We start from the raw sequence: 22,714 nt of genomic DNA, 5'->3' as shown, positions 1-22,714 counted from the left end.
TGGCCCCAGGCATCAGGCTTGCGTCAAAGTGGTGGTCGGCCTGACCCGGCTTGAGCCCCGCCCCTTGGCCGCCCGGCCTCCCGCGTGCTAGGCTGCTGCACCCAGCCCCCTACTGGCGCCTGGCACTTCTCCTTGGCAGGTTCCTTCTGCTGCTCAGCTCTGCCTGCTCCATCGGCGCCCCTGCTAACCTCCGGCGCTCTCTTTCCCTGTGTGCTTGGTTTGGGGATGGAGTCTCGAGAGTACAGTTGGCTTGTTGAGGCCACAGATTCGTGTGAAGGACTTTCTCCTGGACGGGATGTGCTGTCGGGTCGGGGGTCCTAATGGCGAATGTGTCCGGGTCTCGTCCTCCCAGAGTGATGGGGGAAGGCGGACAAACCTGCCGATCTCCTTGAGCTGAGTCCACGACAGCGGGCGTGCACACTGGGGCCCCTCCCTGAGTCTGGGGGCTGGGGCAGCCTAGCGATGAACAAGCTTTGGCCAGGCAGAGAGTGAGGAAAAGAGCATCCCGGTTGGGAGAAGGACATCTGCAAAGACAGAGCACAGGGTCCACAAACTTTTTCTGCACGGAGCCAGTTAACTACAGTTGCCTTTGTGGGTCAGAAGGTTCCCGGTGAAACTGCCCACCGCTTCCGAGTAGCCCAAAAGCAGCCACAGAAGATGTGCTGGGTGCCAGCAAATCTTATTTACGAAAGCAGCCCAGAGGCTGGATTTGGGGGCTGTGGTTGGCCAGGGAGCAGGACAGACCAGGGGACTTGTGCAGAGCTAAAGGTCTGTACGTGTGGCCAGAGCCAGGGTAAGATAGAGAGAGAGGGGCTGAAGGCAGCTGGAGCCCTGGGGCACGGGACGGAGGTGGGGCCACAGAGGATTTGTGCTGCGGGGCGAAGCACCGGGCTGCAGGGCGGGCCAGGGCCTGGGGAGCGAGACCATTGTCCCTGGTCGGTGTGGGGCCCCAGAGGTGCAGCCTCACCCCTCAGCTGGACTCTTCGTTCCCGCCCTCGGTGTGGGTCCTGTGCCCCCAGGGTGTGGGAGAGGAGTTTCCAGAGGTGGCTTGTGGCAAATAGCTAGAGAACGTTTTAACAGCGAAGTTTATTTTCATTAGCACAGGTGGAACGGGTTTCTCACTGCGGGTGGTGATTCGGGTTTTCTTCTAATAAACAAGTTGAAACGAAAAGTGTGAGTTCACGTAAAAGAAAACGTAGCAAACCAAAGTATAGGAACACAGAGAAAAGGCCCGATTTTTCTGAAGGATGCCGGTTGTGTGCAGGACACTGTTCTGAGCACATGCATTAGCTCGTTTTATGCTGGAAATGCCTCTGGGTTTTTATCACTGGTGTCGTTGCCTTTTCCCTCAAGGTGAAACGGAGGTACAGGGGTCTGTAGCTCACCCAGGGGTATAGAATTAGGGAATTCAGGGCAACGTGTTTGCCGGGCCAACCTGGGTCTGAGACGTGCCTCAACTCCTCACTAAGCTGTGTGACTGTGAATAAGTCACTCAACCTCTCTGAGCCTGTGTCCTCAACTACACGTGAGGATAATGCCTCACCATGTCCTGGGGTTGCTGCATTTAGGTAATCCGCAGGAATCCCCTAACTCTGTCCGGACACATCCTGAGCGCTCCGGAAGTGTCTGCTCCTGGTGATTGTTGTCGACGTCACTACGGAAAAGCAACTTTTGGGGAGCGAGGCATTAACACGCAGGATCCGGCTGCCTGCAGACGCCCCAGAGCCCCTGCCTCGTTCAGCACGTGTGTTTTGGGAGGCGTGTCCACCTGCGCTGTGCTATTGAGCGAGGCCGCCGCCGCGAGCACCAGGTCTGTAGGGAGAAGCCTGGCCTTGAGCAGAGCCCTGCAGTGAGGGAGCGGATTACAGTCTAACAGGCTTTAAACTCCCCGCTTAAATAATTGCAAGTCAGCATTTAAAAATACGGAGCTTTTGCGAAAACCTTGAACGTTGGGGGCCCCCCTGGGCTGCTGTTGCCACGCAGCCGGGGTCACTGGGGGCTGCGAAGGGGCCACTCCCTTCAAGGGGCTCCCCTGTCTGCTCCTGCCCGGCCCCTTCTGGGAAGGTAAGGAGCCTGGTCCCTGTGCTGCCGCAGGGGCTGATCCGCTCTGGGCCTCGTTATCACGTAGTGGATACGGTGGTCTCCTGACCTGCGGTTTCAGTCACCTGCCGTGAGCCACTGGTCTGGACGTGGACGCCCCTCCTCCTGACACGTCGTCAGAAGGTTGACGGTGACCTAGTGTTCCCTCCCAGGCCTGCACCCTTCCCTCGTTTCATCTCCCCCCCTAGGCTTCTATCAGCTCCCATCACAAGAAGCGTGAGTACCGCACAAGGAGGTTTCCCGAGAGAGAGCGAGAGACCACATAACCTTTATCACAGATTACAGTTGTTGTTACACTCGTGTTTCACGGGTTCTTGTTAACCTCTTACTGTGCCTAATCTGTAAATTGCACGTCATCCTAGGTGTACGCGTAGAGGAAGAAACCTCGTACCTCCTGGGTTCGGCGCTCTGCATGGTTTTAGGCGTCCGCGGGGGGCCTGGGCCGTCTTCCCTGCAGATACGGGGGTGGGGCTGCTGTAGTGAAAGCGTGAGGTGGCTGTGGGGGCACGATGGGACCCAGGTCTGCAGGGACTATGCAGAGCTGGAGGAGACCGGCTATTATCAGACTCTGTTCGGCCGTCGTTCGTGTCCCCGCGCCCCTGCACCTCCACGCCCGAGGGAGGCCTGTCCCTCTGTGCTGGGAACGATGTGTGGCAGAGAAAGCTGCATTCTGGGCAGGCACGGTGTCTGGGGAGTGCTCAAGCCTGCACCTGGGGTCTCTTCTTGACCCCAGGAAGTTCATGGAAACGTCCAGGGGCCCAGAATGGGCTCCCCTGGGGACTCGTGTGGTGTTCACGGTGTCCTGGAAGGTTAGCTGCTTTCTCTTAGAAAGCAGACATCCTGCGAACTTTGCTGGGGGAGGGGGCGCGGGAGGGGCCCCATGTCCATGTGCGTGGAGAAGCTCCTGGCTTCAGGGGACATCACTCCTTGGCCAGGTGGTAACACCTGGGCTGGGGCTGTCATTTCCATGTGTCCCCAACTGCTGTGTCCGTTTGGAGGGGAGGGGTGGGGGTTCTGTCCAGAATCACAGGTCTCTTAGGAAAAGGATGTTGTCAAAGATCCTGACCATTGTTTTTGGTTTTTGACCCTCACTTTGAGTTTGGTGACTTGAGTTTGGGTTGACTTTGGACCCTTGTATTTGGGGTGATTTTGTTTTTCTGGTTTTACTTGGATGGTGTTATACCGGTGGCCTAACATTCCCTAAAAAGCCCAGAAGGATCTGTTTTAACTTTAAATGGGACAGGTGGCTGTCCCGCGTTTCTGTTGCCAGGCAGGGCTGTGCTCTGACATTCTCAAGAACGCACGAATTAAAAAAGGAAAGTGGCATTCAGTAAACCTGTACTGTGTTCACTGTATTTTCTTAACAACCCTATTTGTTCAGATGAGAAAGCAAAGGCCCAGAGAGATTGTTGCTTATCTAAGGCCAGGGAGCCCATAAGTGGCAAGCTGGGGTTTGATCCCCGGACATGCTTTTAACCATAATACTCTACAGGGCGCCTGGGAGGCTCGGTTGGCTAAGCACCTGACTCTTGATTTTGGCTCAGGTCATGATCTCACAGTCTGTGAGTTTGAGCCCCACATCGGGCTCTCTGCTGACGGCACAGAGCCTGCTTGGGATTCTCTCTCTCTGTGCCCCTCCCCTGCTTAGGCTGTCTCTCTCTCAACATAAAATAAACTTTAAAAAACAACAACATAATACTCTACAATCCAAACTAGAGGTGCTTCTGGAATGCTCTGGAATATGGGTTGTTTGTGAAGTAAGGAGGGGGATGGTGAATGGCAGGCTATAGGTGAGACCCAGCTGCCACCTGTCTGGATGGCACACTCAGTGTGCTGGCTCTGTAAACCCAGACACCAAGTCGAATCTGCCCCTCCCTGACTGGTGGGTGCACTTCAGCACTGCTCAGACCCTGGGCTCGTCCCGCCTGCATCTGGGACTCAGCCAGCTGCCTTGCCCTTGGCCAGCTGTCCCAGTTGAGACATGCCAGGTGTTTGGGGTGCCATGAAACTACTCACAGCAGCTGTCCCCAGCCCACCGGGACCTTCCTGTCTCACCGGTCACTCTTGGTCTTGGAAGGTCTCCAGTGAGTGGTAACTGGGCTCAAAGCATGCCCACCGCCCGGGAGGCACTTCCCAGACCAAAGGGCAGGGTAGAGCTTTTTCTCTTGTTACGTAAGCACCTACATAATATTCTCAAGTTGGCCTCTTGTCCTGCAAAGCCTAAAATATTTACTATCTGTCCCTGTACATGAAAAAGTTTATCAGCCCTTGCTCAGGAAGGTGAGTGGAGGCCACACAGAAGCATGTCACTGGAACGTTTCCTAAAGTATGCTGGTAAGTCCTGGATGTGCACACTTGGCTGAGCTTCAGTTGTGTCTGTTCCTCAACTGAGCCCTACGTTGTGGTTTGTGCAGCGACATGGGAGCCTTGGCTTAGAGTTTGGTTGGTGAGAAGCGACCTCTGCTGGTCAGGGGAGCAAAGGAACAGTGTCCCCCCCCCCCCCCCCATGCCCCAGACAGGATCTCAAATGTGGGAAACGTGTGAAACTGACCTTGTCTTCTACATCTTTTTTTCTGATATAGCATTAAGACTTTAATGGGTGTTCATGTCAAGATTCCAAACTGTAACGGTAGCTACACATTCACATGAGCTGCAGAGGATAGAGGCTAAAAGATCTCAGAGCCCCACTTTCTCAGCCTGCGGAGCCCCCGACAGGTCAGGGACATAGAGGTCAGTGTGTGACCGGCATGGATGAGTTTTGTGGGAAGATGTTGGAGGCGATTTTGGTGAGACCTGCCGGTGTGTTGAGTCCCAGGGCTCTCGGAGCAGAGGTGGGGGACCCTCATTCCACCTTGGGCTAGTGGGAAGAGGAGACCTCTGTGGGGCTGGAAGAAGCTTGCCCTGCAATCTCTGGTTGAGGGGTGGGGGCTGGGACCACTGACTCCCAGAAGTCCAGAGCTGTCCTCACCAGTACTCACTAGCTGCATGGCTATTTCGATTAATTAAAACTAAATGAAATAAAAAAATTCAGCTTCACACTGGCCACTTGTCAGTTGCTCATTGACCACCCATGGCTGGTGGCTACTGAAATGGACAGGGAGGAAACATTTCCAGCATCTCAAACATTTCTGTTGGGCAGCACTGGGCATGTGTGCATCCACTTCTGGCACAGGCAGGGAAGTTTTGCTGTTTGAACTGCCAGCCCTCTGGAGGTTGCTGCACCAACAGATACTCTGACCTGCAAAACCCTTTGTGGACAAAGTTTGCAAAACCCCTGGTTTAGAGAGTGGATTTGGGGCAGGAAGGGAAGGAGCCAGGAGGCCATTGCTGAGGTCCAGGTAGAGGCCAGGGAAGCTTGCGTAGGGAGGACAAGTGAACATTGCTGAGAAATATTTTGGAAGGAGAGCACACAGGATTTATCTGTGAATTACATATGGGAGGCAAGGTAGTGGGTGTCCAGTCTGGCTGCACGGCTGCTGAGCTGTGTAGGAAGCCTGGTGGGGGTGGGGATCTGTCTGGTTGGGTGCCATGTCTGCGGCTCCTAGAAGGGTGCCCGAACCCCATAATTGTTGAAGGACCTTTGCAAGATGGGTTGATGGGTGAATGCATCTGAAGGAAGGGGAAGGCTGGAGAGGGCTTTCCCTTGGGAAATCAAGAGATGGGTTTGAGAATGTTTCATTTTGCCTTTCTGACCTCCAGATGGAGATGTCACAGTGGCTGATAATGTATGAGTCTGGAGCTAGGAGGGAAGGTCAGGGGTCGACAGAGAGATGGGTTGGATTCTGAAGCCAGAGGACTGGATGGGAAAATGAGATGAGAGAATTGGAGCTGTGGACTGAGGAATGGGTCCTAGGCTGAAGGCTGAGGGCTGGGTCCTCCTGGGCAGCCCCGATGGAGCCTGCAGGGGGCTGAGCATGTGCAGACAGCGTGACAGGAGGGAACTGGGGAACAGGTGTCTGGGAGCCAAAGAGGAACGTGATGGAGACTGAGGACAACTGAGATCAAGCGGCCCTGCCCCGCCTGACGTAGGCATGGGGACCCTGCCCTGGGCTGCCTAGTCTCCCAGTTAACCCATCTCTTGGCAGCCTGGCTAAGGGAACCTGTGGAGTCCAGATCATACATTGCTCACCTTGTCCAGACCCCCGGGACTCAGAGGAAGAAACTGTCCCGTCCATGTTTGCACATGGCAGGACCCAGGCTTGTGCCACAAGAGTGTCACGGCCGTGGGGTTGGCCGCGGACAATAAAGGCACAGAAATGGTAATAACCTGGGATCCATGGGATGCACAGTGTCTGCTTCCAGAGTTTCCGTGGAAATTCTCCAAGGGCAGGTATCAGGCCAGCGCCGTGTTTTCAGTACCACGGCCAGCGCTCCGCCCCTTAGGGCCTCCAGAACCTTTCCCCAGGCGGTGACTGTGGGCCCAGCTCTGCCAAGCTGTTCTGGGAGTGTTTGTATCTTCCTCCTCGGCCGGTTGTAAAAAATGAGACGAGGCCATGCGCAGCAGGCATCTTACACCAGGCTGGGCACCTGCTGTGAGAGGGCAGGGTGTGCTGGGGTCCCCACGTGGGGATGGGGCTGGGGGTCCACCTCTCTAGTATCAGGGAGGAAGGAAGGAAGATGGGGTTTCAGGGACAGTTGTGTTGGAGTCAGGCATCTAAGAACAGCACCCCCACCCCTGTCTGAAGGCCTCAGTTTCTCCTGGAGGTGAGGCCACACAGGAGTGGGGAGGTGAGGAGCTGGAGGCAGGTTTGAGGCCGTGACTGCAGGGTGGAGGCAGAGCTGAGGGCCCTGACCGTGGCAGTCCTGAGGTGGCCGCCACTGGGGTTTCTGTCTCACCATCTTCTGCAGCACTCAGCAGGGTGAGCCCAAATGAAAGGAAGGCAGAGGACTTGGAGGTGTGGGTGGGATGGGTGGTGCGTGGTGGTCAGTAGGACTTGAGTCAGATGAAGGGAGAAGGGAAAAGACAGTGCTCGTGGATGGGGAGAAAGCAGAGGAGGGATGCACAGTCTTGGGGGGCGGTGCTCAAGGGGCAGCAGGAGGGAGAGGGGACAGGGGCGCTGGGCGGGCTGACCCTTCCTCTGAGCTGGACCTCCTTGCCTCCTGAACCACTCCTTGGGACCTACACGTACCAGGGGCCAGGGCTGCTGAAAACCACACATGTAAAGTCAATGGCTGCTGAATTTGAGGGTCTGCAGGTGCCAGACCCACACGACATCGTTCCCTCCCGTTTAAACCTTGCAGCAACCCTGGGAGGGACTCTGGTGTTTGTCAGATCTCCCATGTGGGGAAATGGAGACACTGGAGTTTGAGTCACTTCTCAGGATGACAGTGCAGGGGCCGACTGGAGCCTGGGTGTGTCTCATTCCCAAACTTCTGATCGTGACCATCCCCAGGTCAGGTGGGGACAGGAGCTTTGGCGCCACCTGTTGACCGAGAAAAGGAACAGAATTACAGAATTACTCCTGCTCCTGAATTCTTTCCTCTTCTCCCTCCTCCCCCCCCACCCCCAACAGTTCTATTGACTTCTAAACTCACAGGAAGTCAGGTCTGTACGTTGAGCGGCCCCTCTGTACCCTGCTCCTGTTAACAGTCCCACCCCACCCAAGCCACTTTACTGTCCTTGCTCATGTCCAACCCCATCAGAAGCAGCATGGCTTGTGAACTCTCTGTTTTGCCTTTGAACCCAGCCAAGATGCCGTCAGCATCCAGAGGTGAAGAAGCAGACGCCTCCGGCAGCCTCCCGCCTACTGCGGATGAACCCTCTCAAGCCTTAGCCGGGTCTGACTCCCTGGACAGCCCTCCCAGACCCCTGGAGAGATCCGTGGGCCAGCTCCCCAGCCCCCCACTGTTGCCCACGCCACCACCCAAGGCAGGCTGCAAAACCACGAAAAATGTCACAGGTGGGTCCGCATGCATGCATCCTTCCGTCCATTCAGCCATCCGTGCCTTCGACCTGTCTTGATGGGCTCCCGCTGCGGGCTGGTTCTCACCCTTTGCTTTTGCCATCCGGGCTCTAGGCAGTCCCAGGGGAGACGAACTGGAGGCAGGAGGCCTGGCTGCTCTTAGCAATGAGCTGTGGTTGTCAGGAGCAGACCCCTGGGCTCCCTTAAGCAAATGAGGCAGTTTATTGGCAGGAGTCCAAGGAGTCTTCCAGAACCTGAATGCAAAAGTGTAGCCATCCCCCAGGAGGGAGATTTTGTCTGTATGTTCAGGTGTCTTCTCTGTCTCACATTCTCTCTCCCTCCCCCGCTCCTCCCCTTCCTTCCCCAGTCTGTCTCCACTTCTCCCCGATGGCTCCATCTCTCGTGGTCTCTGCTTGCTCTGTCTCATGACCTTGTTCCAGTGAGCTCCATCCTGAAAGGCAGAGGGAGGCAGGGATAAACACAGGACGGTAGGGTGGGGATCAGAGAGGGGAGCACGGCTGCGCAGAGGCCCCAAGAGGCATCTGCTCCTATAGCTTTGGCCACACTGGCTGAATAGTCCCTGGAAATTGAGACGTTTGCTTTCGGAGTTTGGGTATTTCTTGTCCCATCACTGCTGAAAATAGGAGACGCTGCTGGTCTCAGGGAAAAAGCAGACCCTTCAGTACGAGGTGGCTGTTTTGAAGAGTCGATCCTTACCTGCTGCCTGAAGGGAGTAGCATGAAAACAACGTGGGTGGTGGACCTGAGCCGTCTTGCTGCCCGTGAGCCCCTGACCACCACTCACAGCACCACTCCTTCCCTCTCGTTGGGCCACAAGGAGGCCCAGCTACACACCGCCCGTTCCTAACGCACGGGCCAGCACCTCGAAGAGACCGAGGCTCAGGGGCTCCAGCAACGTCTCCCAGGTCCCACGGCTAACGGAGACTGGAACCCAGTTCTGGGCCTGAGGCTGGTAACCCCCATACCGCCCTTCCTGCTAAAACCTTCTTCCCCGGCGTCACGCGGTCAGTGCCTATGCGTCTCTGTCCCTCCTTCAGGGCCGCTGTCCCTGACCCTTACCCCATAGCAGCATGCGCCTGGCCTTGGGGCACTTACCACATGCTTCATTCACCTCACCCGGTGGGCTGAGTAGTGTGCCCTAAAAACTCACGTCTACCTGGAAGCTCAGAACTGCGGTCTTCTTTGGAAGAGGGTCTTCACGGACATGATTAGATCGGGATCAACATGAAATCGTCCTGGCGAGGGAGGGGCCCCAAATCCAATGAGCGTGTCCTTATAAGAGACACAAAAGCACCCACCAGACGACCTGGACGTGGAGACAGAGATTGGAGCGAGCTGTCTGCAAGTCACGCCATGCCGGCGGAGCTGGGGGACGCCTGGCGTCTTTCTCAGCCGTCGGAAGGATCCAGCTGCTGACACCTTGATTCCAGACTTCTGGCCTCTACGACTACGAGAGGATGACGTCCTGTTGTTCTGAGCTACCCACTTTGTGGGATTTTGTGACCGCAACCCGGGACCCTACCATGTCCTAGTGCTGGCATACAGCAGGTGCTTAGCGAGTGCGTGCAACTGTGACTGAAGGAACAAGCGACGATCTGAGCCCCGCCTGCTTGTTCCTACCTTTCTGGGATGAGTCTAAGCCTATGGTCTTCCGGGGACGTGGCCGCACGGATAGGAGTCAAAGTTTCGTGGCAGAATCACACTGTTGCAACTTGTTGCTATCTTCTGAGAGTTTTCTTCTCCATCCGTTGAGACTTGAAACAATTGGAAATCCATCCGATCAGGCACTATCCACCATGTTTTATTCTGGCTCCCATACAGTTTGTTCTGGACCCTCGATAACTCACAGATGTCCTGCCTCCTCTGTGCTTTGGACAGATCAGACCTAAGGCCGCACGGTGAGGTTCCTCTGCCGTGACTCCTCTGCTTGTCCGCACAGCTGAAATTCTGGATTTCGAGGGCCTCGTGCTCTGGGACCCTCCCCTCCCTTTTGAGGAGCTCCAGAACATCGGGGGGATTACTCTGGGGAACTAGACTAGGAGCTGGAGGGCATGGGAGGGTGGTTTCAGCCTGGATCTCTTTTTGACAGCTGAGACCACATTTTGGCGACTCTGTCTTATTTCCTCTGTTCTCTTTTTTCTTCTCTTTGGGGGGAAGTGTTTGCTTCAGCGTGTGGGCGCTAGGTGGCAGCAGAGGAGGAGAGAGGCCCCTTAGCTGGGCTTAACTGGGACCGGGGGTGGGGGACAGCATACACAAGCTGAGTCCCCACAGGGGTCTTTGCCTGCAGGCCTCCTCACCGACCCTCCACCAGAGGTCAGGGCATTGTCTTCCCCCTCCCCCCAACCCAGACCCACTCACAGACTTGCTTTGCCAGGTCAGCATGGTGTCAAATTTTTTTTTAACGGGTTGCCAACATTTTAAACATTAAAATCTATTTAAGCATTAAAATATTAACATGTGTAAAACATGTCAGTTTTACCTGGAATCCAGATTTCTGGCTTTTCTTCAAAAGTCTTCATATCTGGCCACCCCTGAGTCACAGCAGCCCCATTAAGGTGGGCAGGTGCTCTTGTATTTACCAAAACCCTCGCCCCCTGTTCGTATGAATTGCGTGAGGTCCCTTGACTCACCTGCGTTTCACTTGCCTGGACCCTGGACCCGTGTGAGTTCACCCCCTCAGGACGAAGCTTTCCCCGTCCAGCTGGATGACAGTCGCTTCCACGTATGGGGGTCCCACGGCCTCTGCCAACCACACTTGGAATCCCGCCACCGAGTTCCAATCCCAGCCCCTGTCATACCCTGGAGGCACGATTTGGGGTTGGCTTCTGAGCCTCAGTTTCCTTATCTGAGAAAGAGGAATGCTAACTGGTGCCCTGGGTGGCTGGACGAGGCGGGCCAGGTACAGCGCTCAGCAGAGCAGGAAATGGGGGGCGCTCGTTCAGTGTATTCGTGATTGCCAGTGTGTGGCGACCCTGCGAGGGTCCTGGCTGAGGGAGCACAGACAAGCCACGCCACCTCAGTTTCCCCACCTGTACGCTGGGACCGGGGATGCCTTCCTAGCAGGTGTGGGCGAGGATTCTAGGCAGCAGAGCAACACCTGCAGGGGAGGCGGTCCCTGTGATGAGCAGGGGCCGCCCCAGGAGGGGTGGAGGTTGGTGGGGGATGAGCTGGTGGAGTGTGGAGAATTGGGGACGGCCCTGGGGGCCGCTCTCGGGTGGAGCCCGCCCCCCACCCTCCCCCCGCCTGTGCCCTGTGTCTGGCCACATTGTGAATGGCTGTCACCGTCTCATCCTTGGGCGTCAGCTCAGATGTCCCCTTCTGCCGAGAGGCCTCGCCTGACCTCCGTAGCCCAGCCCACGTGCTCCCGACCCCAGGTGCTCTCAGCCCCCCTTCCTGGCACAGCTCTTTCTCCAGTGGCTTTCTGTCTGCCTTTCCTCTCTTGGCCCCACCTGGCCAGCCTAGAGGCCCATCGAGGGCAAGGCCTGGGCCGTGCGTGTTTCCTGGCCGTGCCCACCAAGACGGGTGTTTGTAAAGACCGCTAAATGATGTGTCCCGACGAGACCTACAGTTTTCCTTCTGTCTTCCTGTTAGTGGCATCCACGTTCCAGGATGGCGTCAGAAAGTCTTTGTTTTTTATGGAGTGGTCTCGGTCTCTGTGTCTCTGTGTCTGTCTCTCTGTTTCTCTCTCTCTTCCTGCTGAGGCTAAGAAGGGGTTGGTCTGTTTGTATCAGTCTAGTGGGAGCCTGCCTCAGCCTCTCTGGGAACGAGTCCGTGTATGAAGATGTAACAGGTGCCAGGCCCTAACCCAGCTGCCGGGCTCCTGCTGGCCCCGCCAGGGAACTGTCGGCCCATTTTACAGATAAGAAGGCTGAGCCTTCTCGAGTTTTGGGGACTTGCCTTGGAGGTCTTACAGCTGATAAGTAGCAGACTGAGACTGGAGGCCAGATCCGTGTAACGACCAAACCCACGCCTTCTGCTGCCCCCAGCGCCTGACGCCATGTGGGACTTAGAGTGCACATTCAGGGAGCATCTGTTAGAGGAGCAAGAGAAGCCTCACCTTCTCAGGCAGGGTTTGAGCAAGTCTATTCTCAGTCTTCAAAATCATTTCATACAAACGGATGTCTATTGCACATGTATTAAGTGCCAGGCCTGGGGATACAGCAGTAAGAAAGGTAGACTTGGGCCCTGCCCAGAGTCACAAAGTCGGGTGAGAAGGGCAGACCCAGTGAAGTCACTGATTCCAAGTGGGAGGAGAGGGGCGTCCGGTTTTCTGTGCCTGAGACCTTACAGGGGGCTCGTTGGCACTGATGTCTGTGGAGCTCATCCCCCAGGCTTGGGGGCGGGGGGTCTCGTGGATGGAACCGGCCAGAGGTGAGCCCTGTCTCTGGCTCTGGGGGCAGGGGACCTGGCACAACTTCTGGAACAGGGCCTGTTCCAGGGCCTGGCCAGGTGGTGGGGGGAGCTGTGTCCTCTGCCCTTGGGCTCATGTCTTTCTGCAGAGTCCCTCCTCCCTGCTCCCGGGGGCTCACGTTCCTCTCGGTCCCTCTCGTGCTCCAGGCCAGCCTGCACTCTTCCAAGGCTCTGGCGGGAAAAACACTGACCCTCCCCTCCGAGGACAGCTTTCCACGCCCACGGGGTCTCCACATCTTGCCACTGTCCACCGGCCACTGCCTCCCAGCCGCGTCATTGAGGAGCTGCACAGGGCGCTGGCCACCAAGCATCGCCAGGACAGGTGAGCCGCCCTGGTAGGGAGACCTGTGTGCCCAGATTTCCATCCAGGCCAGTCTCGTGTCATGCGCCCGGACTGAGTTCCATGCGCTGCTGTCACTGTCTTGAAATTCTTAAGGTTGGGACAAGAGCCCCGCCTTTTCCCTTCGCCCTGGGCTCTGATCTTGGGTACCACACTCCAGGAGAGGACATTCAGGGGCTGGACACCGTGGGAGCCTGACCACAAAGCCCCTGCATTTCCCCGGGAGGATCCAGGTTAGGGAGTGCCGTGGAGGAGGAGTAGCCGTCCTGGCCTCTGCAGGCTTTGAGTTTTTGTTAGGCAAGAGTACAGGTAAGCCTGTTCCTGAAGCTTGCACATTTAGTTTTCATTTCCTGTGTCTGTGGGCAGGCTGTGAAGGAGAAGTGGACGGAGGGCAAAGCAGATAGGGAATGGGACGCACGTGTGGTTTGGCAGAAACGCTGCACACATCCTTTCTCGGGAAGTCCTGGCCCCGAACGTACTAAGCATGTCAGGCTTCATCATGGGCGTGTGTATGCTGTTCAGGACAGCCATGTGCCTGGACGCAAAGCCTGTGTGCCATCTGGGGCTGCGTGCCCTGTGCATTCAGATCAGAAGCTGGACACTGCACGTACTTGGGGAATTTGCAATATTATCGGAAGCCCCCAAGTCGATATGCTGGGTCCTCGGACGAAGCGGACAGCGTATAACCCAAACTGTCTTCCGCTTCAGTTTTCCAGGACGGGACAGTAAAGCGTCCCCGAAGAAGCGGGTGGACGTCCGCCTGTCGAGAACGTCCAGCATGGAGCGGGGCAAGGAGAGGGAGGAGGCTTGGAGCTTTGACGGCGTCTCGGAGAGCAAGCGGACGGCAGCCAAGGGCTCGGAGGAGAACAAGGAGAACTTGATCGTGAATTCCGAACTCAAGGACGACCTGCTGGTGTATCAGGATGAAGAGGCTCTGAACGACTCCATCATCTCTGGTGAGGGGAGGGGGGGGTCGCTGGGGCCATGCTGACCAGACGCTTCTGCCCCTGGCGCGGAGGAGGGGTGGGGGCGAAGGAAGGGAGACACGCCTCTGAGGATGAGCAGGGGTGTGTGCGGACAGGCCCTGGGCTGGGAGTAGGAGACGCAGACCGAGCCTCTATTATTTTGGTAACTGCGTATTGATTTTCGTGTTTTTGTAAACACGTAAAAGAGGCTCGGCTTTGAGAGCGTCGCTGCTTGGGAACACACGGCAGAAAGTCGTACAGGCGGTGCTCGGAGGTCCGGTGCTTGGAAATATAGTAAAAAATGCTACCAGGAAAGCGAAATGAGGTGGAAGGGGGAGGGGGAAGGGGATGGGGCCCAGCGGCCATCCCGGACGTGGCACACGTGTGACCACACCTGCTTGTGTGGAAACACAGGGTCACGGGCCTTGAGATGACAGGCGTCGGAGCCAGAGTGACTGCTGTGTCTTACCCTGAGGACACAGGCTCAGGGAGGCAGCGCATCGCGGCCGCCCCGATGGGGCAGAGGATGTGCAGGCCGGGACCAGGAGGAGCAGGGAGGGTCACCTGCGGGCCCTGGGGGCCGTGCTGGGTGCCCACTACTTGGAGGAGGGTCAGTATCACACAGTGGTACGCCCTTGTCCGCACGGTGCCTGGTCGGAAGGAGTGAGAGAGCAGCTGATGGATGAATGGCTTTATATACTGTCTGCAAGGCCGTTGGGTCCCCTGAGGTCCGAGACATTGCTGTGTCGACTCCGTGTGTCCACCAGAGGGTCTCGTGGGTGTCTCCAGCCTTAGATCTTCAGGTCTGAGCTCTTGATCTTGGCCCCCAAACCTGGCCTGTTGTCCGTCCCTGAAAACAGCGCCTCTGCCCTCCCTGTGGCCCGGACCCACCCTGACGCTCTCTTGAAGTGGCACCTGCCAAGCAGGCAAGGTGGTCACGGGTCCTCTGGACTCCTCCTTGGAGCAGACCCCAGGTCTGGCCGTGTCCTCCCCGGGCCCTGTGTCCCTGCCTGTCCCTGTCACCCCTGGGCTCTTCCTCTCCCTGAACTCCCTTGGACGCGGCCACGGGCCCTCGCTGTTCTTCACACGCACCGACCATCTGCCAACCACAGCATCCTCCTGGCCTCTGCACGGGGGTTGTGTGTGTAGCTCCTCTGGGTTCAAAACCCCACCTCCTCCTGGAAGCTGGCCCTGGGCACACAAGTGAGCCTCTCCCCACCACAGCTCTGCCAGCCCCTTGCTCCACCTGACCTTCCCCGTGGCTCCGTGTCCCCCTGACTTGGCTTACGCGCCCCCCCTCCCAGAGCATAGACCCCATGAGGTCAAGGGCTTCGTCCAGTAGCTCGTGCTGTGTTTGCAATCTGGGGGTGCCAAGTGCACACTAGATGTCAGTGGAGCCAGGCCATCAGGGGGCTCAAGGGGAGGGTGCCTGTCACGTATGAACAGGTACCAGCCTGGGGAGCCCTCGTCGTCAGCTGCGCTGTCGCGTGGGCAGTTAGCTGTTTCTCCCGGGGTTTCTCCTGGGGCATGGGCCAAACTTGCACCTCTTGTCACGTGTGCCTCAAAATGTGTCCTCAAGCGAGCAGCGCTTGACTGTGGTCTGACGGGAGCAGGGGGGGTAGAATTCACTCCAGAAACCCTGCTGTTGCTAACGCGCGCAGGCTCGCTGCCCAGCTTCCTGGGGAACGTGATGCGCGTACTGCATTTGCAGACCCTGAGCAGAGCAACCCCGTCCTCTGTCCCCTCCTCCGCGGGCACCCGAGTTCCCGCCTCACGGTCGAGGCCTCACGTTCAACCCCAAGAACATCCTGTTGTGGGCTGGGCTTGTTACGCGCGCCATCAGGCATATCTGGAGACCCCGGTCTTCTGCAAATTCAGCCTCTGGGTGCTCATCTCCAGGAGAGTCCAGGGCTCCTGAAGCCTGGGAACCAGTCTGGAGAATGGGTTCTTTGCTTTTACACATTCTTACGTGTGTCCGTAGTTCCCTCAAAGTTATGAACCTCTCAGCCGAAGTACTTGGAGGGGGGAAAAGAACCTATTTCGGTTCTAGACAAAGCCTAGAAATGTTACTTTTAGGGAGAATGTTATCGTAGGAAAGACCCATGAAAGTATTTTGCTTTGCTCGATAGGACAGCAGTGGCTTTTACTTGCTTCTCCCGGGTTCAAGCCCTGCGCCCAAGGCTGGTAGGTTATTTTTCAGTCCCTGTGGTGCTGAGGCAGAAAAACAGCAAAGCAGTAGATTCACCAATTATTGGCCACAAAAACCCCGCAATGTTACCTATCTATTTAGCGTACTGTTGACGGAACCTTGGAGGCATCGTCCCGTCTCACGTGAACAGTCCCAGGATGGGTCAACCCGAATTCTCTAATAAGGTGGCACCAGAGTTTCATTTCCAGAGCTGGTGGTGACCCCACCCAAGGCAGGTTGCCTTGTGAATCAGCTGGAAGACGGAAAGACCGTCCTGCTTGACTGAGCTGTAGAGAAAAATGTCTCTTGTCCTGAGTCTGACGGTTGGACTTGCGCGCAGGGCAACTTCATTGTCGTGGTCAGCACAGAAAGGGGCGCAACAGACCGTGTGTTTCTACCTCGTGCCTCCTGCCAGACTGCGGTGTGCACACAGGGGCACCCCTCACAGCTGTGCGCAGTTGGTGCTGGGTGAAAACGGGGCACCGAGAACATTCTCCGGTTTGTCCAAGGTGAATTCTTAAGATTTAATTTTTTAAGAGCAGCTTTAGGGTCACAAGAAAATTAGGAGAAAGTTACAGAGACTTCCATGTGCCTCCTCCAACCCCCTTCCCCCACCACCACCCCCGCCCCGCCTCCCCGTGACCAGCCTCACTCACCAGACTGGTACGTTTATTACGACAGATAAACCGACGTTGACCCCTCGTCACCCTAAGTGTTCACTCCCGATGTCGTGCGCTCTGGGCATCTAGACAAATGTGCAGTGACTGGTGTCTATCATGATACTGTCATTCAGAGAATTTTCGCTGCTCCCCAAATCCCCTGTGCTCCACCTGTTCCACTCTCCCCCCCCCCCCCCCCACCCCCACAACCATGGATCGTTTTATTATCTCCGTGGTTGAACCTTTCAAGAATGTCATAGAGTTGGAATCCTGTGGTGTGTAGCTTCTTCAGGCTGGCTTCTTTCTCGTAGTACCGTGCATCCAAGTTTCCTCCGTGTCTCTTCATGGCTTGATAGCTCATTTCTTTTCAGTGCTAAGTAATATTCCGTTGTCTGGGTGGGCCCCAGTTGACCCGCTCACCTACTGAAGGACATCTTGGTTCCTTCCAAGTTTTGGCAATTATGAATTAAGCTGCTACAAAAGTCCACGTGCGATTTTGTGTGTGTGGACATAAGCTTTCACCTCCTTTGGGTGAATACCCATGAGTGATGTTGCTAGATCAGTATGGTAAGACTATGTTTCGATTTGTAAGAACCCGCCAAACTGTGTTCCCAAGGCGCCGCGCCATGTTGCGTTGCATTGCCAGCAGCAATGAACGAGAGGTCCAGCTGTATCACGTCTTCACCACAGCATCGGGTGTCGCCAGGGTTCCAGATCTGGGCCGCTCTAAGAGGTTGTCATGCTGTCTCGTCGTTTTGACTTGCGTCTCCCTGATGACCGACGCTGTGAAGCAACTTTCCATACGCTTACTTGCTCTCTGTGCATCTCCTTGGGTGAGGTGGCAAGGTTTTGGACCCATCGTTTCTTAATCGGGTTGTTTCTTTTCTTACTATTGGGTTTTAAGGGTTTCTTTATATTTTGGATGGCAGTCCTTTCTCAGATGTAACCTTTGAAAATATTTTCTCCCAGTCTGTGGCTTGTCTTATTCTCTTGACATTGTCTTTCATAGAGCACAAGTTTTTAATTTTAATGGAGTCTAGCTTGTCCATTAACTGTCATGGATCATGCGTTGGGCAGTGTATCTGAAAAGACCTTGTCATACTCAAGCTCACTTGGGTTTTCGCACATTATCCTCCAAGTTTTATACTTTGGAGTTCTACATTTAGGTCTGTGATTCATTTAGTGAATGTCGCATGGTATGTATCGAGATTCATTTTTCTGCGTGGGCTGTCCACTTCTAGCTAATTTGCTATTTAAGATGAACATAGAATTCTAATGTTTCATTTAAATTTAACATATTTAATAGCTAACTATTTTTATTTTTTAATTTTTTTTTTAACGTTTATTTATTTTTTTGAGAGAGAGACAGAGCATGAACGGGGGAGGGTCAGAGAGAGGGAGACACAGAATCTGAAACAGGCTCCAGGCTCTGAGCTGTCAGCACAGAGCCCGACGCAGGGCTCAAACTCACGGACCGCGAGATCATGACCTGAGCCGAAGTCGGCCGTCCAACCGACTGAGCCACCCAGGCGCCCCTAATAGCTAACAATTTAAATAATTGTTCCTAATATGTTGTTGAGGATTTGTACACCTGTGTTCATGAGACGTCCTGGTTCATCGTGGTTTTTCTCTTGTAATATCTTTGTCTGGTTTTGGTTTTAGGGTAATGCTGGCCTCATAGAATGAGTTAGCCTCCTGTCCTCTGCTTCTGTTCTCTGCAAGAGATTATAGGGAATTGGCATAATACCTTCTTTATAAATCCAGTAGAATTCACCAGTGAACCCATCTCGGCCTGGCGCTCTCTGTTTGGAAGGTTATTAATTATTGACTCAATTTCTTTAATAAATATAGCCTGTGCAGGGGCACCTGGGTGGCTCGGTCGGTTAAGTGTCTGGCTCTTGACTTCAGCTCAGGTCACGATCTCCCGGTTCGTGAGTTCAAGCCCCGCATCGGGCTCTGAGCTGACAGCATAGAGCCTGCCTGAGATTCTGTCTCCTCCTCTGCACCTCCTCTGCTTGCTCTCTGTCTCTTTCTCAAAATAATTAAAAATAAGCTTTAAAAAAATAAAAATAAGCCTGTTCAGATCATCTATTTGTTCTTGTGATTTTGAACAGATTGTGTCTTTCCAGGAATTGGTCCCGTTTCATGTAGGCCATGCAGTTCGTGGGGATGGAGTTGTCCATAGTATTTCTTTATTCTTTTAATGTCCAGGGGGTCCATACAGCTGCCCCTTCTTTCATTCCTGATATGAGCAATTTTGTGGCCTCTGTCTTTTTTTCTTAGGTATCTTGGCTGGAGGCCGATCAATTTTATTGACCTTTTCAAGGAACCAGCTTTGGTTTCATTGATTTTTCTCTATTGATTTGCTGTTTTGACTCTCACTGATTTCTGCTGTAATTCTTATTTCTATCCGTCTGCTTACTCTGGATTTAATTTGCTCATCTTTTTCTAGTTTCCTAACGTGGACATTAGGGTATCGATTTTAGCTCTTTCTTCATTTCCAATCCATGCATTCAGTGCTATAAATTTTCCTCTAAGCACTGCTTTTACTCCATCTGACAAATTTTGAAAAGCTGTGTTTTCATTTTCACTTAGTTCAAAATATTTTAAAATTACTCTTGACCTTTCTTCTTTGGCCCATGCGTTGTTTCAAAGTGTGCTGTTAAACCTCCATGGGAACTGAGGTTTTCCGGTTGCCTTTCTGTAACCGATTACTGGTTTAACTGCATTGTGGTCTGAGAGCAGACATTATATGATTTGTATTCTTCTGTATTTGTTGAGGGTGTGTTTTATGGGCCAGAATGTGCTGTTGTCTTGGTGAATGTCCCTCATGAGCTGGAGAACAACGTATACCCTGCTCTTGTTGGGTGAGGTAGTCTATGGGTGTCACTTATACACAGTTGGTCGACTGTGCTGTGGAGTTCAACCATGTCCTTGATGATTTTCCGTTCCTGGATCTGCCTGCTTCCGAGAGGGGTGTTGGAGTCTCAGTTATGATCATATGTTCGTCTGTGCCTCCTTACGGTTCTGTTTTTGTCTCACGAAGTTTGACATGCTGTTGTTGGGCGTGTAGTTGTTAAGAACTGTTACGTGTTGAGAATTGACCCCTTTTGGGGCGCCTGTGTGACTCAGTTGGTTAAGCGTCAGACTTCAGCTCAGCTCATGATCTTGCGGTTCCTGAGTTCGAGCCCCAAGTCGGGCTCTGTGCTGACAGCTCGGAGCCTGGAGCCTGCTTCAGATTCTGTGTCTCCCTCTCTCTCTGCTCCTCCCCTACTCACTGTTTCTCTCTCTCTCTCTCTTAAAAATAAACAAACATTAACAAATTTCAAAAAAAAGAGTATTAAAAGAAATGACCCGTTTATCATATGGAATGCCCTTCCTATCCCTGACAGCCTTTCTTGCTTTGAGGTCTGCTCTGTCTGAAACGCCTGCTTCCTCTAGGTTAGGGTTAGCATGGCATATTTCTCTCCATCCATTATTCTTAATCTCGATTTGTCTTTATATCCAAAGTAGTTTCTTTAGACAACATAGAATCGGGTCTTATTTTTTGATCCACTCTAACAATCTCTGTCTTTTAATTGGTATATTTAGGCCACGACAGTCAAAGTGATTATTGATAAAGTTGGGTTAATATCTACCATATATGTTTCTGTTTTCTATTTATTGCCCTTGTGCTTTGTTCTTCTATACTACCTTTTGTGCTTTTATTTCATTTTAATTCCAGTATAGTTAACGCACAGTGTTACATGTTAGTTTCAGTTGTACAACATAGTGGTTCAACGCTTCCATGCATCACCCGGTGCTCATCACAAGTGCCCTCTGTAATTCCCATCACTTATTTCCCCCACCCCCCACCCACCTCCCCTCTGGTAACCATCAGTTTGTTCTCTATCGTTAAGAGTCTGTTTCTTGGTTTGTCTCTTTTGTTCCTTTGTTCATTTATTTTGTTTCTTAAATTCCACCTATGAGTGAAATCATATGGTATTGGTCTTTCTCTGACTTATTCCACTTAGCATTATACCCTGTAGCTTCATCCATTTTGTTGCAAATGGCAAGATTTCGTTCTCTATGATGGCTGAAAAATATTCATTGTGTGTGTATACACACACATAAACACACACACACACACACACACACACCCCACATCATCTTTATCCATTCATCTATCAATGGGCACTTGGGCTGCTTCCATAATTTGGCAATTGTCAGTAATGCTGCTATAAACGTATTGGTGCATTATCCTTTCGAATGTGAAGTTTTTGTATTCTTTGGGTAAATGCGTAGTAGTGCAATTGCTGGGTCGTAGGGTAGTTCTATTTTTAATTTTTTGAGGAACCTCCATACTGCTTTCCGCAGAGGCTGCACCAGTTTGCATTCCCACCAAGAGTGCCCAAGGGTTCCTTTTTCTCCACATCCTCGCCAACAATTGCCGCTTTTGTGTTTTTTTTATTTTAGCCATTCTGACAGTTATGAAGTGATATCTCATTGTCGTTTTGATTTGCATTTCCCTGATGATGACTGGTATTGAGCATCTTTTCGTGTGTCCATTTGCCATCTGTATGGTTTTTTTTGGAGAAATATCTTTTCATGCTTTCTATCTATTTTTTAATTGAATTGGTTGGCTTTTTTTTTTTTTTTTCGGTGTTGGGTTGTATAAGTATATAATACATTTTGGATACTAATCCTTTATATGTCATTTGCAAATATCTTCTCCCATTTGGTAGCATATCTTTTACTTTTGTTGATTGTTTCCTTTGCTGTGCAGAAGCTTTTATTTTGATGAAGTTCCAATAGTTTATTTTTGCTTTTGTTTCCCTTGCCTCAGGAGACCTATCTCGTAAGAAGTTGCTATGGCTGATGTCAAAGAAGTTACTGCCTGTGTTCTTTTCTAGGATTTTTATGGTTTCAGTCTCACATTTAGGTCTTTAATCCATTTTTTTTATTTGTACTTTTTAACATTTGTTCATTTTTGAGAGACAGAGACAGAACATGAGTGGGGGAAGGGCAGAGAGGGAGACACTGAATCCGAAGAAGGCTCCAGGCTCTGAGCTGTCAGCACAGCTGGAACTCACGAACCATGAGACCATGACATGAACTGAAGCTGGACGCCCAACCAACTGAGCCAGCCAGGTGCCCCATAGGTCTTTAATCCATTTTAAGTTCCTTTTTGTGTATGGTGTAGGAAAGTGGTCCAGTTTCATTCTTTTGCCTGTCGCTGCCCAATTTTCCCAGCATTTGAAGAGACTCTTTTTTTTTGCATTGTATATTCTTTCCTCCTACCATATAATCACGGGTTCATTTCCAGGTTTTCTATTCTGTTCTACTGATTCGTGTGTCTGTCTTTGTGCTAGTCCCATACTCCTTTGATTCCTACAGCTTTGTCACATATCTTGAAATCTGGAGTCGTGGTACCTCCAGCTTTGTTTTTCTTTTTCAAGATAGCTTTGGCTATGCGGAGTCTTGTGTTTCCATACACATTTTAGGACCGTTTGTTCTAGTTCTGTGAAAAATCCTGGTGGCATTTGGATAGGGATTGCATTAAGTTTGTACTGCTTTGGGTAGTATGGACATATTAACAATATGTCTTCCGGTCCATGAGCATGGGATATCTTTCCATTTGTGTGATCCTCAATTTCCTTCATCAGTGCTTTATGGTTTTCAGAGCATAGGTCTTTCACCTCCTTGGTTAAGTTCATTTCTAGGTGCTTTGTTATCTTTGGTGCAATTGTAAATGGGATTGTTTTCCTAATACTTCTTTCTGCCGCTTCATTATCAGTGTATAGAAATGCAATGGATTTCTCCACATTGATTTGTGCATCTGTCCTACAATCTTACTGAATTCTCATATCAGTTCTAGTAGGTTTTTTTGTGGAGTCTTTAGGGTTTCCTCTGTCTAGTATCATGTTATCTGCAAGTAGTGAAAGTTTTCCTTCTTCCTTACCAACTTGGATGCTTTTTATTTTTGTTGTCTGATTGCTGTGGGTGGACTTCCAGTGCTATGTTGAATCAAGTGGTGAGAGTGGAACATCCTTGCCTTCTGACCTTAGGGACAAATCTCCCAGGTTCCCCCCATTGAGTATGATGTTCATTGTGGTTTTCCATATGGGGCCTTTATTACGTGGAGGTATG

At 52.7% G+C, this 22,714-nt stretch overlaps 1 protein-coding gene across 1 annotated transcript in view; it reads left to right on the top strand.

The window, feature by feature from the left end:
- Positions 1–22,714, top strand: part of PHACTR3 (phosphatase and actin regulator 3) — a 100,844-nt gene that overhangs the window by 11,710 nt on the left and 66,420 nt on the right. The window contains exons 4-6 of the mRNA XM_049650527.1: positions 7,788–8,000; positions 12,581–12,755; positions 13,482–13,729. Of these exons, the coding sequence (XP_049506484.1) occupies positions 7,788–8,000; positions 12,581–12,755; positions 13,482–13,729 (636 nt within the window). The remainder of the gene's footprint in view (positions 1–7,787; positions 8,001–12,580; positions 12,756–13,481; positions 13,730–22,714) is intronic.

This window comes from Panthera uncia (genome assembly GCF_023721935.1).
Source record: "Panthera uncia isolate 11264 chromosome A3 unlocalized genomic scaffold, Puncia_PCG_1.0 HiC_scaffold_11, whole genome shotgun sequence".
NCBI lineage: Eukaryota > Metazoa > Chordata > Mammalia > Carnivora > Felidae > Panthera > Panthera uncia.
This window is presented reverse-complemented; position numbering and strand designations above follow the sequence as displayed.